General features: G+C 39.9%; 1 protein-coding gene across 1 annotated transcript in view; it reads right to left on the minus strand.

Annotated features, from left to right (window-relative positions):
- DNAH5 (dynein axonemal heavy chain 5) overlaps positions 1 to 21385 on the minus strand; it is a 166712-nt gene that overhangs the window by 123512 nt on the left and 21815 nt on the right. The window contains exons 6-16 of the mRNA XM_042465764.1: positions 20541 to 20678; positions 18544 to 18720; positions 16018 to 16131; positions 14816 to 14923; positions 13471 to 13593; positions 12797 to 13012; positions 10387 to 10494; positions 8064 to 8149; positions 6831 to 7152; positions 4992 to 5198; positions 639 to 810 (exon numbers count right to left, since the gene is read on the minus strand). Of these exons, the coding sequence (XP_042321698.1) occupies positions 639 to 810; positions 4992 to 5198; positions 6831 to 7152; positions 8064 to 8149; positions 10387 to 10494; positions 12797 to 13012; positions 13471 to 13593; positions 14816 to 14923; positions 16018 to 16131; positions 18544 to 18720; positions 20541 to 20678 (1771 nt within the window). The remainder of the gene's footprint in view (positions 1 to 638; positions 811 to 4991; positions 5199 to 6830; positions 7153 to 8063; positions 8150 to 10386; positions 10495 to 12796; positions 13013 to 13470; positions 13594 to 14815; positions 14924 to 16017; positions 16132 to 18543; positions 18721 to 20540; positions 20679 to 21385) is intronic.

The raw sequence follows: 21385 nt of genomic DNA on the forward strand, positions 1-21385 counted from the left end.
GGATACAGAAAGCAGGCTGCATTAGGAAGGTATGACATATCACCACCATCATCATCACTACTACCACCAAAATCTCCCTTATACAACATATCCTTTCCATTTGCTTTGCTATGGTTTGGTCAGCAACTAGAGCCATGAGCCTCATGTCTACATATTTAGTTTGTCAATATCTCTGTATGTAATTGACACCACCAGTATGTGAAAAGATGTCCTACTGAAGATGGAGCAAATTTGTGTTCTGCAGCTCCAGAGAATAGGACCCAGAGGTCTACAGGAAAAGAGACTCCACCTAAACATTAGCAAGAACATCCTGAAAACAAGAGCTGTTTGACAGTGGAACATGCTCCCTTGGAGTGTGCTGGAGTCTCCTTCTTCGGAGGTTTTGAAACACAGGCTGGATGGCCATCTGTTGGAAGTGCTTTGATTGTGTATTCCTCCACGGCAGGGGATTGGACTGGATGATTCTATGAACAGCTTAACTGACCATCTTCCTGCTGTCACTTAATGCATCTTATTAAAGTCAGTATTACCAGAACTATGTGAACTGAACAGATCATACACAGAGCCACAGAGCTTTCATTTGTGTGCTTATAGCTTTATAGGGAATGTGTCAGACATTATCCTGTTGATAAACTTACCAAGTTTATCCAAAATATTCTGCAAGTACTTCTCAATATTCAGGGATGTCCAGGTCAGTGAAGTCATTCCAGGCTGCATTGCCTCATCTACTTTAGCCACATGAGGAGCCATTAGCATATCCAGGGGAGTTTGTATTTTGGACTTTACTCTCTTATATTCTGCCAGCATCATCTGAAATGAGGACCAACAAAGTATGAACAAGTGGAAGGCTTTATTCACTTAATGTGCGGACCTTTGCTCAATTGACTTGAAGGCATACCCGCATAATGAGTGGATCCAGTAAGATTTACGTATATATTGCAACTTGGCTGGTCTTGGCAAGCATGTAGCTACTGCAGTCTCAGGCAGGCAGCAAAACCAGGTTTTTCAAGCCCATTTTAAGTGGCAATGTATATCAATCCCCAAAGTGATGTCAGTCAGCCCTAGCCAGCACACTCATTGGGAGGGTTATTGGAATAGCAGACTCATTTGTGGATGTATGCATGCTTCCCACTGCTGCTTTAAAGGGCACCAGATTACCAGTAACATAATTCATATTTTTTTCAAAGTACATAAGATAACAATTAGCAGTATTGTATCACATCATCCCTCTTTGTATCTTCTCAGGTTTAACTAGACAGAGAACCTAATCAAAGGCTGCAATCCTGTTGTGTGGCATAACTATACCAGCCTAAGTTGCAGTGCAGAAAGTAGTTTTAGAGGCATAATGGTCATAAGCCTTACAATGTGAAAAGATTTGAATCAGAAGCCATCTCTCTTAAAACAGAAAACTGCCCTGATTCACATTGCCAAGTCAGGACTAGTCCAGTTCTTGGAATTTTAGGGCCAAAACCCTAACGACCTAGGAAGGCAAGAGAGGCCTTGGTGATGTTATAAGCAACAGACAGTCCCTAGTGATGCTATTAAGCATGATATTTACATTATCAACCACAACTGTATTAACTGTGCCATTCTAAGAAAGAGAGAGAGAGAATACAGCCATCCCTTTGGATTTGCAGCTTTGGAACTAATGGTTTTGATTATTCACAAGGTTGCTGCCATGTCCCCCTCCTCCCTCCCGCACACTCCTCTACATTTCTTCCCTACTTCTTTCCCTTCCCTCAGTCCGGAGAGAGTGAGGCAGGGTGTGGGGGCCACCAGGACCTCTAATCCATGCTGGCCGCCATGGGGACTAGCTTCCCGGTGGCACCCTGGGCCCAGCATGTACACACTACGTCCTCCTTCACTGCAGCCAATGGGCACACTTCTAAACATCTCCTCCCTACTGCCTCATCACTCCCTCGGCTGTCCTGGGGACGATGAGGCTGTCAAAGGGAGGAAGATCCTCTATTTCCCCCCCCCCCCCATTTCATCCATGTTGCTCTGGATCCATCTCAGCTGAGCCAATCCCAGGGTAACAGGGTTGAGATGAAAGCAGGGGACACCCATTGGCTGAGGGGGAGGGAGAGTGTGCACACGCTGGGCCCAGGGCATGACCAGGAAGCTAGTCCCCATGGCGGCTGGCATAGATTAGAGGCCCCAGCGGCCCCCACACCCTGCCTCACTCCCTCAGGACTGATAGAAGGCCCCCTTCTGGCCCCTAAGGTCAAGCTAGGGTGGTGCTGGGTCAGAAAAGAAGGAGGTAAGGAAAGAGGGGAGGGATTTGAATATTCATGAAATTTCAATAATAATAATAATAATAATAACTTTATTACGGCCAATTGACCAGCACAAAATTTCAAATTCACGGGGAGTCCCAGAACGGATCCCTCACAAATCTGGAGGGACAACTGTATATATAGACACTCATTTTATTTTATTTTTTAAAAAATAAATTTATTTACAAACAAATTATAAAGCATAACACTCAATATAAAATAAGAAACACAAAGCAAACCATACAAACATTATCACAAAACCAACCATCACTATTCTGACTCCCTTTCTGATTTCCATAGTCTAATTTACAGAGAAAGTCGTACCTTTTTCTTCATTCACTCTAATTGTTATCCTTAGTACCTCTATCTTATTTTTGGACCGATTCGGTAAAGACTGTTGAATTCAGAAGTTAATTTCTCATTCTGAATTCTTATTTATGCAAAACATGTTACAAAAGATAACATAATCTGAGGCATCATATTCCAAACATTTTCTATCTATTGTTTATTCATCTGAATATTATTTTTCTGCATTTTATATATCTTAATTGTAAGGAATTCAAATATTTACACATCCTACCCAGTCTTTATCACATTTTTCTACCAGGGCATCTCTAAGTAGCAATGTTGTCAGACATCTTCAACTTCCATTCTGAAAGATCAGGAATCTCAGTCTCTTTCCATCTTCTTGTATCTTAGCTGCCGAAATTATATAGAACATAATTTTCCCAAATTTATTTTCATATTTATCATCAATCATGCCTAATAAAAAAAAATTGGATCCTTCTTCAATATAATCTGTAGGATTTCCATTACATCTTTGTGAATTATTGTCCAGTACTTATTTGCTTTTTCATATATCCACCACATGTGAAGCATGGTTCCTTTTTCTTTTCTGCACTTCCAATGTCTGTTGTCAACATTGTTATGAATTTTACTGAGTTTCTCAGAGGTCAAGTACCATCTGAGTTGGATCTTGTAATAGTTCTCTTTCAAATCTGCTGATAAGGTATGTTTTATTCTTCTTTGGCAATTCATTTCCCAATCCTTTAGCTGCAAGTTTTCTCCAATTTCTTGAGCCCATTTGATCATGCAATCTTTGACTAACTTATTTTCCATTTCCAACTTGAGTATTACTTTGTATAATTTGGAGATAAGTGTGTCATTTTCTTCAAGCATTAATTTTCCAATTCCGTTTGGTTTTTTGTAAATCCTTCTGTATTGCAATCTATTTTGTATCTTTCCTGAATTTGACTGTTAAGGAACCAATTCATGTCACATCCTTCTTCATTTAATTATTCTCTCGTCCTCAAATTAAATCTGTGCTCCTCATCAACTGTCAAAATATCTGCATATTTTAGCCAGATACCTTATGATATTTTTTCTATATGATGAAATGCCTCTATTGCAGATGTCCAGAGGGGTATCTTTTGGATTATATCTCTTTTGTATTTATTCCAAACTCTTAGAAGTGCTTTGCTTAAAAAGCGGTTTTCAAATTCTCAGTTCGCCTTTACTTTATTATAAATTAAATATGCATTCCAGCCGAAGCAGTTGCCTGTAGCCTCCAATTGTAATAGCCTTTTGCTTTTCAGCAATATCCATTCTCTCAGCCACTCCAAGCAGCATGCATCATAGTGTATTTTCAAATGAGGGAGTCCAAGCCTGCCCCTGGAGATCTCATCTTGCAATAATTTCAATTTTATTCTAAGTTTATGACCAGCCCAAATGAAACCAGTAATATCTTTTTGCCACAAGTCAAATGGTTTTTCATTTGCAAGTACTGGAATGTTCTGGAAAAGGAAAAGCATCTTTGTCAGGACTGACATCTTTATTGTCGCAATCCTCCCCATTAATGACAGCTTCAATTTCTTCTACTTACTCAAATCAAACCTGATTTCTTGCCATAGTTTGGAATAATTATTTTTGAAAAGCTTGGTATTCTTAGTGGTAATTGTGATGTCACGATTCATCATAGAGAACTTTAACTTAAAATTTGCAATTTCAGCTAGTTCATCATCTCCTCCCTTTGTAAGGTTCATAGACAATATCTTGGTTTTCTCTTTAGTTATCTGGAAACCTAAGACTAAACCAAAATCATTTAGTTTTTTATCATTCATTTTTCAAGACAGTACTCTCACCCTGAGATTCCTTGCTCTTGCCCTCAGGACTAGGGAAGAGGAGCCAAGCCCTGAGATCTAGGATCCCTAGACTTGATGGCTTCTGTGCTGCTCAAGAACTGGCAGGGCACTTTTGCCTGGCAACTAAGATGTTGTTGTTTCAACCATCTATTTCAACCCTGTGCAACCACTGTGCACTCAAAAGTGCATTCTCTGGCATAACAAAGCATTATACCAGCCTAAGGGAACAAGAGGATTTGGGGCAAACAACAATATATGGATACTGTATGTTCAGCAGCAAATACTATACAGCTATTTAAACAAGATAGGAAACCACTTGATCAAATCAAAGGTATGAGAGATTCCTAAGCAACATTGCTCTTATGACACTGCTTTTTCATAACTGTGCTCTAAAGCAAGCTAAAATGATTGTGTATAAGGGCCTTTTTTCCCCCTGAAGGTAACAGGTTTCCCTTTATGCTAGCAAGATGGAAAGCTATCCTCCACATTTCTTTTGGAATTGCTAACAAAACTGCATGCAAAGTGCTGGAGTTGCCCATAAATCCAACAAATATGTTTTAAGCCAAAAAAATACCTGCAGTTTATTCAAGTTCTGTTTGTAGGAGTCACTTTTTTGCTGAAGAGCAATGGCAAATGGTGGGATTTCTAGTCCCAGACGAGCCATGCACCGTGTCTCCTTTATTAAGGTGAGAATCTCTGGGTCAAAATTCACAAAGATTTCTCCAGTCTCTGGAGCTTTTACCAGTAATGATGCCTGAAGTCCTGCTTTAGTTAGCTGCACCTGTACACAAGGAATGCACATGAGATCTCAAGCAATGCAAGACTTGCTTAGATTGGCCCTTTGCAAACCATTGCTAAACAGAGATGCAAACAGATGTAAGCATCTGACAAACTATGAAACAAATTTGCGTCAAAATCCTATTCTGCAAATTAGCTGGAATGATTCTGAAAGCTGTTTTTCACTGATTTTTTTAAATTTCCCATGCCTTTTCATGGAAACTCTTTTCAACCTGGATATTCGTAGTCTCCTGGAAGAGCTTGTGGCAACAAAAAATTGAGACCTACTTACTACGGCAATAGATTTAACACTTATTGATGAACTATTTCTTGGAGTAACCCTAGGATTTGCCTCGTCTCACCATCATTATCATCACCACAACCAGCATCATAATCATCCTTTATTAAAAATTTGATGCCTGGGGGGAGGGGGGATGTTTGTTTGTTTGTTCTCCTTTCTCTAGGTTATCTTTACCAGGCTCCCACAGCCAGATGGCCTCCATATGATTTGGAATTTACTTCCCAAGAATCTCAGCCAGTACTGCCCATGGTCAGGGATGAAAGAAGCCATAACCCCAAACATTTGGAGAGCACCGGAAAGGGAAAGAGGATCTAGACCGCTGAGGCTTTGTCAGGGCCTCAATCAGGGTTCTCCCTCTGTCTGACTATCCAAAATCTTTTTTTAATTGGGGATCCAAGGAATTCTGGCTTCTGTATGCCAAATCAGTCTTCTATATATCAGCAGACTGAGCTATGGCACTCATCTTTAATTAACCTCACTACAAAGCAGCTATAAGCTTGCTTAAGTAGAATTTTATGAAACAGATTTAACTAGTAACATAGGCCTTGTCTGTACAGACCAGTAACCTGAACTCACAGCTACCCTGCCCTGTCCCCATTACCTCACCTTCCATTTCTGTGCCATAGCAGCAGTCTGCAAAGGCATCTCACCAAGCTGCCAGGAGCATCAGCCACTTTGGGTTGCTCGCTTCTGACATCAGAATGAAGCATCCAGTGATGATCATATGGATGGATGCCTCATTCTGACCTCAGAATGAGCAACCCATGGCAGCGGTGATGAATGCAGAATTCTGCATTGGCAGACATTCCAGATTAGAGAAACTTAACTTGTATGTGTGGTAATATTTGGGGATCTGCACTGTGAAGCCTAAATCCAACAATTAGTCCCAACTATCATAGAGCAACTGAATCAAATGATGAATGATAACTCTACACTTCTGTAGATCCCATTGGTTCAATGGATATACATTGTACTGTATGGGAATAATAATTGGATTTATACCCATCTGAAAGCAAACTCTACAACATGAAAATCAAACCAAGGGTGGCAGCAGTTGTTGTTGTTTTAAATAAGCTTATTTAATATTTTATACGAGCAACAAGAAAATCTATCAAGCAAACATTAAAAACAGTAATTTATTAAAACCTACAAACATGCTTGTGAAATGCTCACCATTCTTCAAGCAACTGAGAAAATGAAAAAAGTGTATAACTAACCACTGTGCCAAGAAGAAATATAAGAAAATTAAACTCAAGGGTTTTAGATCTGATTGGCATTGAGAGCAAGATATGCCATATGAATTCTACATTGAAAATATTCAGTATGCTGTCTTACCTGTTGAAGCCATCCCCTATAGTAGACAACCTCAAATTCTAGAAGGACTTTAGCCACCCTGTTGTAGTTGCGGATAATGGACTTGGCTCCTGGTGTCTGCAGAACTGTGGAGTGCTTTTGGAAAAGATCTATGGGCTCCTGGATTCTGTGGAACAGCTGCCGTGCCCACAAGATCTTACCGGCCATGGGAGGAAGGTTACGAGCCAGAGGGGGGTCATTCTTTTGTTTGGAGTATAGTTTAGAGACCATGTCAATGTCATGGCCATAGTTGTGAAGGATTATCTGGTATTTCTCATCAATGCCAAGGTTGGGGATTCCTAGCCTAATTTAGAGAAAGAAGAAGATTTTGGTGTTCATTGCAGTAGTTTCTTGACATAGAATAATACAGTTTAAAGGGACCTAAAAAGATATCTAATCTAACCTCAAAATATGAAACATTAAAGTATCATCGATGCTGATTCTACCATGTGACTATATAATAATAGTCTAACTGATGGATGCTCCAAAAGACAAAAACAAGCTTGCATATAATGCTATTAAACATTGTGATCTGAATACAATTGCTAGTGCTAGCTAAAGTAGACCCATTGAACCAATGAGATTTACAGAAATGTAGATGTACTAGATATTCATTTCACTGAATGGGAATACTAGTTGAGACTAGAAACTGAATATAGGGCTGTCATTTGCTTGACCCTCCTCAAGTCACAGTAATGAACAGTGGCCAACATTAAATTATACCAGTTTAAAATATGAAAAGGAATCTGATACCAGATATGTTTGTCTGTGAACAAAGAATCGCATAATTCATGATAACCTCAGATAAACTTTAAACATCCTTAGTGTATGAAGTGAGATAACAGGACCTTACTATTGCTGGAATAATGCAAGACAATGAAACTATATAGGATGGAAGTTGAAAGTCAGTTACAATATTCAGTTCAAAAGCAGGAGGGAAGAGTTACAGATATACCTGTATTTCACTATTTATTTTTATCTTATTTATTTATTGAATTTATCTCCCAAGAAGGGATTTAAGGTGATTTACAATCATTTTTAAAAGATTAGGCTAAAACAGTAATTTACAAACAAACAAAATTAGAAAAAAACTAAGTAACAATATTATTTTTAAAAGCATGATTAAAACTGTTTTAAAAGTTGAAAACATATTTTAAACATTCCAAATTACCCCAAATGAAATTGAGTCATTTCCTTTTATTTTTTTCTTTTTACCTTTCAAATTTCTTCAGCATATGTAGAGCTCTTTCAGTGTTCGTAATGTTTTCAAAGGTAATGTCCATAAACATCTGTAATTGTTGCTGCAGACAGAAACCATGAAGACAATGTAGGTTAGGCATATTGTAAAAACTGGGCCACATTCTCATGTGAAGAGGTAGCCAAATAAGATCTAGGTACCGTAGATGAGACATCTTTATTCTAAATTACTAGAGCAGATGTGGCATTCTTTTTTAACCTGAGGGCCACATGTGTCATCTAATGGGTTATATGATATCTTGGGGCTATCATACTTACTTCCTCATGACATAAGTAAATGGGCAGGGATGCCTTTTCTTACAAACACACACATAAACACAGAGAGACACACAAATATGCATATCTCTCTCTCTCTCTCTCTCACACACACACACACACACACACACACAAAGAGAGAGAGTATTCATACATATACATATAGGAGCACCATGTCCTCCAACATTTCACAGATGAAAATTGGGACAAGCAACATCACACTGTGGTCAAAACTGCAAACATTATTAATGAGGAAGAAGTGATAAGCTAGTACGGGGTAGGCAATCTTTTTGAGCCAGGGGCCGGGTTGCTGTCCCTCAGACAACTGGGGGGCCGAAGCCAAAAAATAAATAATTAAATATTTTTTTTAAAAAAATTAAATATATAAATAAACCAAGACAAATGTAGGACAAAATTTTCAAATGGAAGACACTTTTTTTAAAAAAATGGAGGACACGTGAAAAAATTTGCTGATTTTTAAAAAAATGTTAATATAAATGCATGTTTCTGAGGCTTCTATAGACAATTGCCCCCCAAAGGCCCCGGCGGCAATCGGCGGCAGGACCAGGCTGGGGCCGGTCCCAAGGCCTTGCCGGGCCGCATCCGGCCCGCGGGCGGCAGGTTGCCTACCCCTGAGCTAGTAGAAGCAACAGCAGTTTGCTTTTGCCTGAGTTTACAGGTCCCAACCCTCCTCCCCTCCCTTCTCACTGCAGAGTTAACTAAGTGCAAACTACTACTGCACTTTGCATTCAGTTTGCAGCAACTGAAGTAAACTGGGGACAAACAGGGAAAGTGGGAGGAGGAAAGAGAAACTAGGGCATTTTAAAAACAGATGAAAAAGTGGAGTGGCAGAGGATTAATCAAAAGTGTCTCCTCCAAATTTGGACAGTTGGAGGGTAGGAACACACACACACATACACACATGTTCACACAGAGAGTTTTTCACACAAAAGGCACACCTCACAAAAGAGGCTTGAAAAAACTCTTATTAAAGTCAGCCAGAGGCCTTTTTTCAATTCTACCTCCTGAAAAAAACTCAGGGAGAAGCTGTAGTATATAGGGAGAGGGGATGAGCTTTTCAAACCCATCTGTGACACACTTGCTCAGCAGTTAGATTGGAAGGCTTTGTCCAAGCCTAATTGCTGCTGCATAAAGGATGGGTAACAAAAGCCCTTTCCAGATGGGCCTTTGCGGCACCCCCATCACATGCTAGGGGTTGGCCGAGGGCACACCGCCTATACGTGCCTCACCCCTAGCAAGTGACGAGGGCGTCAAAATGGCAGCACCCTATACACACGGGCGCCGACATTTTGACGCGATGGACACTTAGTGTCTGCATGTCACACCCCCATAAAGATGTTTGGCGCACTGCAACATCCTTATGGCACCACAGAAAGAACCCACTTTTTGCGGGTTCTTTTTGCTGCGCGATGGAGCCGTGCAGTTTCTCTGCTGTGATTCCCTCACACACCAAAACAAGGCGCGGACAGACCGCCCTTTTGGGGTGGTTTGTATCCTGCCAAAGGGAGGCTGTAGGTCAGCTATTGACTCTGCATGGGCCAGTGGTTCTTCATCCGTGGTTAGACTCATAATAGGAAAAGACTGTATTCAACCTCAACCCAAATGGTATTCCTAATGTGCTGTTTTACTTTCTTCTGTTTAAATGAATGGCTGCTTTTAAATCCTATCCAAAACCTAAAGCATTGCACTTGGAAACACATGGTTTGACTACATGAGGGACATGGATTGGCCTTTGGAAAGGAATTGTATTTTCTGCCATTACACAGTTCTACCCAGCAGTCATAAAAGAGAGGACCTGCTCTATTGTACTGGGAATCAGCACATCCTGATCTCTGTGAATTATATCCTTGATCTACCAAAACATTTAAATTCATTGCAGCTAAAACCACAGTCTTTGTGGGGAACAAGCATCATTTCTAATGACAGTTACCTATACTAATGGAGTTAGGGATTAATGATTAACAATAAAAAATGAACATATCCAATTGGCAAGGATCCAACCTACATGAAGATCATTGGTTTGCTTGCAGAACTCTTCATAGTCTTGATCAAAATCAGTTTTCCGCGGATCCAAGAAGTTGTACTGCTTTTTTTTCATGGTGGAAACAATACTCTAAATATAATTGGGAATGTATATATTGTTAGAATAGGACACTTGTCTTCTCAAGAAAAACTCACAACAAAGGGCTAAAAATTTCTCCCTCTTCTCCCATCCCTGACATTGAATGCATCCTTCAAAAAGAGAAAAGAAAAGTGACACATCTTAATATTACATTATGGCAAGCTTGAACATAAAAACTGGAACAGCATCCATTAACTAGACAATCTTTTTTCACACAAAAGTCTTTCAATGAGTTTTCATTTTTAAAAAAAATTCAAGTAAAATAAGTTTCCAACATGCAAAAATGTGCAACACTTTGTACAACACACTCTGGTGCACTGGCTTTTGGGGAAGTGGGTGGGGCAGAAGATATATAGAAGCAGAAATATACACAAGTTTGTAGAAATATTATTTTCTCTTTATTAAAAGGTAGCCAGGGAGAAGCAAGCCATCATTTTCATAACCACAAGGCACAGCATTGACAGCCCTGGCACAAGTTACCTCCCATTGTTCCTGCATCGCCGCAGTCTGTGCAAATGAAAGTACAAGACAGCTTACTGCGTTAAATATAAATAGCTATGAGGAGCCAGGAATGTCTAGCAACCTCAGCAAATTACAATTCGCATTATTCTTTGGGAATGGTGACCTGTTAAACTAGTCCAAGACTAATATGTGTTTGTAACATACAGACAGAAGCCTGAAAGACCCAACATAGACTACTTATTTCATCCTTTTTTTCCACTGGATTTCGTGTACCACTTCTGACCTCAGGGAGAATCCATGTGACTGAATATGCCTTCAATCAAAGAAGTTAAATCTATTCCCACATAAATTTGTTCTTGCTGCTCCCAGACTACTACCTGCCCATGGCAAAAGACTGTAAGGATGATGGAAGGGAAAGGTGGTAGCCTAGGGGCAGTTCTGCACATGGCTCTGTGTCCACATGTCCCAATGTGCCAGTGGCATCATTAAGATGATAGTCTCAGTGAGTCTGAATCACAGGGCTAGAGCATCTTAGCACAGCATGATGCTGCTACCATTGTTGACACTATCTGGATGGGTTTGCCTGCCCACTCGGCTCCTGTGGCAAGAGATGTGCAGCAAGAGCAATGAACAGAGTTCGAAACCCACCCCCCTGTACCCTATAGCACTGCAGTCTCAGTTATGTCCTGGATACATTTGTCACTCTCTTGCAATCAATCTAAGCTAGTGAGATCAGCCTAATAGCTGCTGAGTCGTAAGACAGTGGGGCAGCGATAGAACTCATGCAACTCCCTCCACATGCTTTGGACTGTAACTCCCAGCATTCTTCACCAATGCCTATGCTATCTAGAACTGCTGGGACTTGCAATCCAACAACAGCTGGAATGCCACATGATTTCCACCTCTGCAACTGGCATATATATGCAAGTTAATCTCAGGCCCAGTACACACCACCAGGACGTGATGTCCTGGTTGAGATAGTAGGGCTCAGGAGCATGCACCAACCGCACGTTCCCAAGCCCTACTACATGCAGGCGGCACCATTACTGAGTGGCACCGCCCACACAGGGGCCATATGGATAACGTGTGGCCGTCTGAGCACCCACACGTCTCTGACAGGAAGCAGCCCTTATGACACCACAAAAAAGAAGCCACTCTAGGTGGCTTCTTTTTTGCTGAGCAGCTGCGCCATGTGGTTTGGGTGCTGCAGCGTAGCTGCACAGTACAAAGGGCCAGCGTTTTGCTGCTGGTCTCTACCACGCCTTAGTAAAACTATCTGTAAAATGGGAAGAATAGCAAACCCAGTGATAAACCATTCTGCAATATATTTTTCTTTCACTTTAACTCACATACTCAGATTTGTTTATATAATCAGAATGGTACATAAACTGTAAACTAGTCGTCTTTCTTAATACATTGCAAAAATAAACAGCTTGAAAACTAACCTTTATTTTAAAGACTTTTTAAAAGATACCAATGGCAGTTTAGACTAAAGGCTCAATATGTTCACTGGCATTTAGTTATTTTTCCATATGGTCTACTAGCCATCTTTCAGCACATGGAAGCATGATGGTAGGGGAGAACTGGTGGGAAAGAGAAATAACCTCACAACTTTCTGTCCACCTGAGCCTTGGACTTTGATATTTTAAAACCCAAACATTAACAAGGAGAATCAGACTGTCTTACCAACAGGACAGGATGCTACCTTAAACATACACTTCTCAAATTCTACCCTCCAAGATGCCCTCTTAGGTCAAGATTTTTGTAGGTATATTATTGATATGACTTAACTACTGATGATCAAATCAATTGAGGCAGACATTCTGCTCACCTGATATTTTGTTGCCATCACTTCTAGTCCTTCCATCTTGGACTCTTGTAAAACAGAATAGGTTGTGATGATATCAAAGATTTTCATAATCTTAACCAAGCGGCGATGAAAGGTTTCAAATTTTCCAAAGATATACATCTCACTAAAATCAAACTGTCGTTCGGCTGGACTTTGTTCCAGTTTTTGTTTGGTCTTGTGAAAATAGTTTTGATATTCCTTCAGAACATGAAGCAAGATAAAAGAAATAAATGGAAAAAGGTGGCATGATGTAATGGCATGCATACTTAATACACTTGTGGTGCCCTATGCTCTGTACATTAACGTATCAGTACACCTTTGTATATAATTCAGGAGTTTGCTCTCATAATTTCTTCAACATGGCTGACCAAAGTCATTTTGCTGTCTCAGGCAGTCACATCTTCAGTCACATCCCTTATTGTTGAGGCAGTAGGTCCCTTTTAGGAGACTCAGGATAAACTATGTGACACTTAAAACACTGTCCTATAACAAAGAAGAATATCCAAGGGTACCTAGGAGAAATGGGAGGAGGGCCAACATTCAGTGCTTGAGGCACTGCTTCTTGGTAGGGCCAGCCCTCTTCTTGATTCTTAATTGTGAACTCTAGAATTTGCATTTGCATCTTATCATATCACATCGCATCTTATAAAGTTTACCTGCTTAAGTCTTATAGCAGCTTGTATTTTCTCCACAACTACATCTTGTGGTTGGTCCCAGATGGTGGCAGTATTGTTATTGGTAATATAAGCCTTGCAGGCAGTTATCATTTGATTTGTAACCTGCAAAATAGAACAAGAGGCTTTGTTTTAGTAAACCGTTGTGACATTTTTTAAAAAAACATTGATTCTAATTTTTTCAGGCTATTCATTACACCCAATAGGTATAACTATTCATTACACCTAATAGGTATAAAGCAAATGAGCCTGACCGCAATGGAAAGGCCTTCTCCTCTATTCCCACAAATTGTATCTATGAATGGTGAGACCAAGGAGGTTATCACAGGAGAGGAATTTCTCTTAATTTCAAATGAAAAAAAAAGTGGGGCCAGAACGCATTCACGTGAAATTGCTAGTTCAGCGAATGTACTTGAATTCAAATTGCATTCGAAATGACCTGCCATTGCCCGAAATTGCATGTTGTAGTTTATCATGCAATAACGTGAAACCCCATGATTGCGTTTGGACTGACTTCCCATTGCCCGAAATTGTATGTGTTAGTCTACCACACAATAACGTTAAACCCCATAATTGCTATTGGATTGCTATTGGATTATACATCCAATTTCCCTTGTCTGATAAACCCCAGAGATAAGAGTTCCCCATGAACATCTCAGAGACCAAGCAGTTTCATATGAGGGAATATAATTCTTCAGATTATCAGGGCCTGAACTGTATGGGTTTTTAGGTGATAACAAACACTCTGAATTGTGCTCATAAACAGAGCAGTAGCCAATGGAACTGTTGTAATAAAGGAGTGGTTTTACCCTCCAATTTGACATTCCCCTTGTTTTGGGGAAAAACCCTCCTAGCGCAAGCACTGAGAGGGGATTCATTTAATCCAGTTCTTGTTTTAAGTGTTCTCTCATGAGAACTACCTCCATGTCCACTTCCTCAACCCCAACACACCTCTCCCCACACCCTGCATTAAGACACAATTCCATCCTTGTAGAAGGACTGCAGATATCTCCATGGTGGCTCAGTACAGCTCTGAGAAGAACTCTCTCACTTCCAAGATTATATATCGCTATCTAAGATGGGGTGCCATCTAAGAGCTTTTGGGGGTAGAGGTTTCCAATGAATCCTATGGCCTCAAAGAAATTGCTTTCTTAGGTTTATACACTGCATCATTTTTTTCCAGAAATGTTTGATGTTGAAAGAAAGCCTGTTCAGCCAGTCAGATGACATTCATAATAATATGTTCCACAATTATTTCTTAAATAACCTAACTCTAATTTTTAATTTTAAAAAAGGAGAAATTCACAAGAGCTATCAGTGCACATACCTTCACAAACAGGGAAGTTATCTTCTCTGAAGTGTTATAGTAGCGTGAGATATTGTGGATCATTTTGATAGCATGTATGAGTCCTGGAATAGCATCTACCATGGTCACCTAAAATGCCAGCATGATTATCAGTACAAATTCTCTAGTGCTTTTTGACTTAACACTGCATGCATCCAGACTGATTGAAAAGTCCCAGTCTTGTTTATGTTCTTGCTGGTTTAGCACGTGTGTGTGCGCGCGCATGCGCCTTCAATTTACTTATCAACCTATAGGATTTTCTTAGGCAAAGAATACTCAGAGATAGTTTTGCCAATTCCTTTGTCTGGGTTAAAATAAATCCACCCAGGGAGTTGATATAAAAAGTCTCCAGTTGTACCAGGAGCTGACAGAAAATATTCTGAGATAAACAAAATATGTATAGATCTCCAAAATAAAAATGGAAAGAACAGGAACAGAACCGGACATTCAAGTTTTTGTAATTAGGGGCTTGACAGACCACCTCTAAGGGCAGCCTGCAGCCACCCCTTTTAGCAGCAGATCGGGGCTGTGGCAACTACATGCCATGGCCCCAAGCTGGCTTTCCACAGTGCAAAAAGAAGCCACAAAAGGTGGCTCCTTTTGCACCGTGGAAAGAGCACAGTAGCTGCTGGCACCGCAGCTTTTTGGCGCTCCTTTGGTGCTGCATCATCTGGACACAGCGCCAGAGGAGTGCTGTGACACTGCCTGCCATGTGGTGCCTCACATGGCATCATGCCAACATGGGGATGGAGTCGAGGCATGTGTTGTGTAGATGCCATCCCCCACTCCACCCCCATGCCAGCCTTTATCACTGGTCTGTATACCCTGTTAGTCTAGATATGCCCACTATCATTTCCACACATCTCCACCAATCTGATAACTCTTTAGATGGTTGAACTACATCTTCCACTATTTCCAGCAAGCAATAGCTCTATTGGCTGAGGCCAATGGAGCTTCAGTCCAAAATGTATATCAGGTGCCTGTCTGAGGACAGATGATTTACACTACACACCATGGATTATGAGAAATAATTTTAAAATCACAACTCATGAAACTATTTAGCCAGTATTGTTTTTAACTGATTATTTCAGCTATGTTAACTACCAATAATGTGTGACTCAGAAACTTCTTGGCTATAACAAAGTATATCTAAACAACATGCAAACTTTTTTTTTTTTCCTTACAGGGTCGCTGTTATACAGAGGGTCACAGCATTTCTCAAGGGTATACAGATACTTCACATTGTCTTTGGCTTCATTTGCTGCATCAGTGATCTGAGTGTCCAACTCTCGCCAACTCTGGGAAAATTAAAACAAAATAGATACCATTTAATTAAGATCACGTGTCATTATGAAACTTTTTAATGGCTTTTTCAGAAATGGTTTTGCCCAGAGCAGTAACAGATAATAAACAAGATTCTCTGACTCAGGTGAAAAAAACACTAGACTAATTATTGTAATAAAACAAACAATAAAAAGTTACTTCAGAGTATGAAATACTCCTTCTTTCAGTGGTAATATCAGTGTATCTTCTCTCCAGGCAATTACCCCAGATCTGTTTGTATTTAGGGATTGTTTAATACAGTCAGGAATGTGCCACGTTTGTTCTTGCTATATGCCTTCAAGTCATTTCCGACTTATGGCAACTCTAAGGTGAAGATGTCATGGAGTTTTCTTGGCACAATTTATTCAGAGGGGTTTGGCATTGCCTTCCTCTGAGGGTGAAAAAGTGTGATTTACTCAGAGTTGCCCAGTAGGATTCCATGACCAAGCAGGGATTCAGACCCTGGCCTCCTGACACTAGTCCAACACTCAAAGCTCTATACCAAAGTGGCTCATACATTATACTATATCAAGATGTATATCAAGAATAAAGGGCATGTTTTATGTTGTTTGCTTAGTTTAGTTTTTTTGACAGACATCAGCCATGTCCATGCACCCTGTTTCCACACTGATATGTTTAGATGATACATGGGACCAAGTGAGTGAAACATACATCCAATCCACACTCCAGGACAATTCTCTTGAGTAAAAAGAGTCCTCGTTTGCTGCAAATCAGGATACAAACTCTGGAGAATCCCCTGAGCATGTGGACTGCTGGTGTGGGGATCAGTGTCAGCAAGTAAGCAGAAGAGGTCAGAAGAATCTGCCGTGGACCAGGTGAACTGTTACTCTTTTACCATTTGGAAATTACATCTCTCACCACAGCACTGTCATTTTCAAGTTTACATAGTTCTTCTGGTGCAGTTGACCCTTGTTATCCGCTGAGGTTTGGTTCCAGGAACCACCGTGAATAACAAAATCCATATATGTTCAAGTCCCATTAAATACAATGGCATAGCAAAATGGTGTCCCTTATATAAAATGGAAAAATCAACGTTTGATACTTGAAATTTATACATTTTTGAATATTTTCAAGCCATGGATGCTTGAATTTGTGTATAAAAAGTCTGTGTATAAGGAGGGTCAACTGTACATACTTTGTTTTAATAAGTCTGGGGTCAGGATGGGAGTATGCAAACAGTGCTGGCACTATTGGCCCATTTGGGTGCCAGTTGTGCCAACTCATCCTCCCCATGGATCCAGAAGCCCCAATGGCAATCCGTTTTGTTTTTTTTTTATTTACAGTCGGCCCTCGCCTTATGCAGGGGATCCGTTCCGGACCCTGCCATGTAAGGTGAATTCCACCTATGCTCGAACCTCATTGGAAACATGGGGCTTGTATGCGGCGGTGTGGTGGCGCACGGGGCGCCATGGGTGGGCGCGCCCATTCATTTGAATGGGATGCGCCACCCCTTGGGCCCCGTGCATGCCCCGCGTCTTGAGCACCTATGCTCAAGACCGTGTAAAGCGCACCTGCGTATAACGTGGGCACACTCAATTTATTTTACATCAGCATGAATACAGCCATCATTATAACATGTACAGTAATTATACATTTTCTTGACTTCCTTTTTTCATTTGTCCTAGTTACTAAAATTCTGTAGAGTTCATTGTAACCTGCTTTATGACCCTATTAGGCTGAAAAACTATATAGATTACCGTACTACACTCTTGTAGTGCTGCTATTCCACTTTAACTGCTCTAGCTGCCTCCTGTTGCATTCTGGGATTTGAAGTTTAGAGAGGGGCATTTAGAATTCTTAGCCAGAGAGCGCTTAGGCCTCACTGAACTACAAACCTCAGAATGCAACAGGAGGCAGCCAGCGCACTAAAAGTTGAATAGCAGCACTATAAAAGTGTAATGCGGCAATGTGGCAAATGTATTGTATGGAGTTTATCACACACGGCGCTTCTGTCACCCAAATGTCATCAAATGGGGCAGAAGCATCACCAGTGTGATCATGCCTGACACTTCTAAAGTGGAACGGAAGCATTATCACCAGGGAATCATCAGGGAAGCAGCCCTTTTCTTATTAACAGATTAATCCATTAATAATGAGAAAAGGGCTGCTCCGCTGATGATTCCATGGCAATAACTTTTCCGTTTCACTTTAGAAGTGCCAGGCATGATCACACTGGTGATGCTTCCACCCCATTTTGATGATGTTTGGAGCTCCGTGTGATAAACCTCTATGTAAAATATACAGCATTATATGCGCTGCATTCCTATACACAAGCTATATGTCCTGTATGTAAAATACATAGGGCTATCTGTACTGTATTTCTATATACAAGTATTGTCTTGATACCTATATACTAACAGACATACCTTTAGAAGTTTTGATTTAGCCACTGTCAGCACTCCAAATACAGCCTTCACATCTGAAGTCTTGAGCTGGTCCAACAAGTAATTAAATTTGGACAGTCTCTTCTTCCAATGATCCAGCTCTGCTCGTGGTCCAAGATCATCTGCTTCTTTCCGCAACTGGTTATTTTCAGCAATGACCTATCATTCATACAGAGGTAACTATCCATCAAATACAGAAAGGGTTGCTATGTTTTAAATAACCAGCAATTATGAGTATGTGCCCCTCCAGACCTTTTTAGACTGCAACTCCTATCATGCCTCATCATCAATTACACAATCTGGAGCTGATGTACATTAAAACCCACCAGCAATGAGAGGACCAAACTCTTCTTATGCCTTAAGTGGATTAAAAAAACATAGTACTATGTGAGTTGCTGGGTTACAGTATTGATATCATTTAACTAGTTGGACACCATAGGTCTTTAATGCTAAATAAAGGAATGAAAACCTAGAAAAACAATTAAAATAATTAACATAAATGTTTCCTTTGATGGATTTACATTATAATGTCTTAATTAAAGATACAGCTTAAATATCCTTATCCAAAAATCCAAAATGCTCCAAGATCCAAAACTTTCTTCATGGATGGCTGAGATAGTGACACCTTTGCTTTCTAATGGTTCTGTGTACACAAACTTTGTTTCATGCACAAAATTGTTTAAAATATTGTGAATGAAATTACCTTCAGGTTAATAGTATAAGGTGTATATGAAAAATAAATAATGTCATATTTAGATTGGGTCCCATCTCTAAGATATCTCATTGTGTATATACAAATATTCCAAAATCCAAAAATATCCTAAATCCAAAACACTTCTGATCCAAGACATTTCAGATACTCAACCTGCAATGCCTTCCTTTTAAACCTTAAATCTTATTAATATTAAAATTATCTGTATTTTTTCACATTTCTCTCATATATTCCTACTGTCCAAAATAGGTGGTTGTTCAGTGCTATAGATCTTACATTCTACTTTAATAATAGTGATAAAACAAGATTACAGGCAAAGCTTTTTAACATACTAAAGAAAAAAACAATTTAGGGAGCCACAGCCATATTTGAAAGCATCACAACTTCATGATGAACACACTGAAGCAGCACTAAAAAGAAGTTGCATGGAGCTGCAGAACAACCCCCACCTTCCAAACAAAAAGACGCTGGAAATATTTTACATTATGCACACCTCTCTGCAAGCTTTTAACTATGTTAACCACTGCCAGATGACATTTTCAGACAGAGCAGCAAACCACAGGAAGAAGTTTGCTGCATCATTAGACTGTAACTGGAAAAGCTGCCCTAACAGCCAAGAGGAACAATCTTAACATTGGCTGACATTCCTCAAATCATTCAGAGGAGGATCAAATATCTGTTTCCAGTGGGTTGTGGGAGCAATATTGAGCTACAAGCATCTATGGTCTCACTGTGAGTATCCTCCAAGAGCCAGTAGGATCACTGATTTGACCATTCATCAGTTATCATAACTAGCAAGGGCATGAACTGAAAAACTGAACACATGTATTTCTAATATAAATTTGACTGAAATGATCATTGATCTAGATATGTCATAATTCTAGACAGTAGGAACAAAGGTTTATACTTTCTAGGTCACACAGATCAAAATGAGATTAAATAGGAGAGATTTATTAACATATGTTTTGCTTTTTGTGGGTTTTTCCAGATTTTTTGTTTCCTTTCAACCTACAGTATATATACCCCACTCTCTTCCATGACAGCATTCTCTGAAGATGCCAACCACAGCTGCTGGGAAAACGTCAGGAAAAAACTCTTCTAGAACACAGCCTCATAGCCCAAAAAACCCACAAAAAAACTACCTCTTATCAAAACCACTGTATTTTGTATCTGGTGAGGAGAGAACTCTCTTCTTTCAGAGAATTATGTCAAACAGTTGTAAATCCATAAATTTCACGTTCAATCTCAATCTTAATTTAAGTATCACCTGTTCAATTTGCTTAATCCACACTTTCATGCAAGTTTCAATTCGTTCCAGAGTCTCTGTACTGTTTGCTGCAACCAAGTAGTCTGCAGGTCCTTTCAGGGTTTTCAAATCATAGGTATCACACTCCTTCAGATTCACCTGAGCAATGTTTCAAGCAGTTATTATTCCAAGTATACTTTTATTAGACCAATCACTTAAAAAAGCATGCTGTATATAGACTATCTAGACTACAAATCTCATAAATCTCAGAAAACACACCATGTCTTGTGAGAATTATCATCCAAACACTGACGGTTACCATGTTAACCACCCCTTTGCTGAGGATTGTTGACTGCACAAGACACTGGATTTTATGCTGACATCTCTTAAATAACCCCATAACAGTTTCCTGGATAATAACTGAGGGAGAGAGCTTGCTTTCATGATTTGCCTGTGAGTTTCTCATGGGTATTTGGTTGGCCCTTTTGGAGAGAAGGCTAGACTGGACAGAGTTTTTGACTATTCCTGTGGTGCTTTTCTTAAGATTTTAATATATAGCTTTAAAACTGTGTTGCAAATATAATGAGCACTAAAAGTGATTTCTCCCAAAAATTAGTACTTTTGGAACCCAGTGGTTTCCTGTAATTCTTCTTGTGGCTGTGGCTCATGGTTTATCCCAATCATGCATTGTAGCAATAAAGGACAGTTGTGTTTGAAAGCTTACTTGATTCCTCTTTTTCTTGTGCTCAGCTCTAAAACACTGCAGAAGGCTACCATTCTTTCTTTTAAAACCTTTACCTTCCTAAACCTATGTAGGGAAAATTTACACAATGGCCAATATTTTCCTTCTCTATTCTTCTACCCAT

The sequence above is a fragment of the Sceloporus undulatus genome, chromosome 4, assembly GCF_019175285.1.
Source record: "Sceloporus undulatus isolate JIND9_A2432 ecotype Alabama chromosome 4, SceUnd_v1.1, whole genome shotgun sequence".
NCBI lineage: Eukaryota > Metazoa > Chordata > Lepidosauria > Squamata > Phrynosomatidae > Sceloporus > Sceloporus undulatus.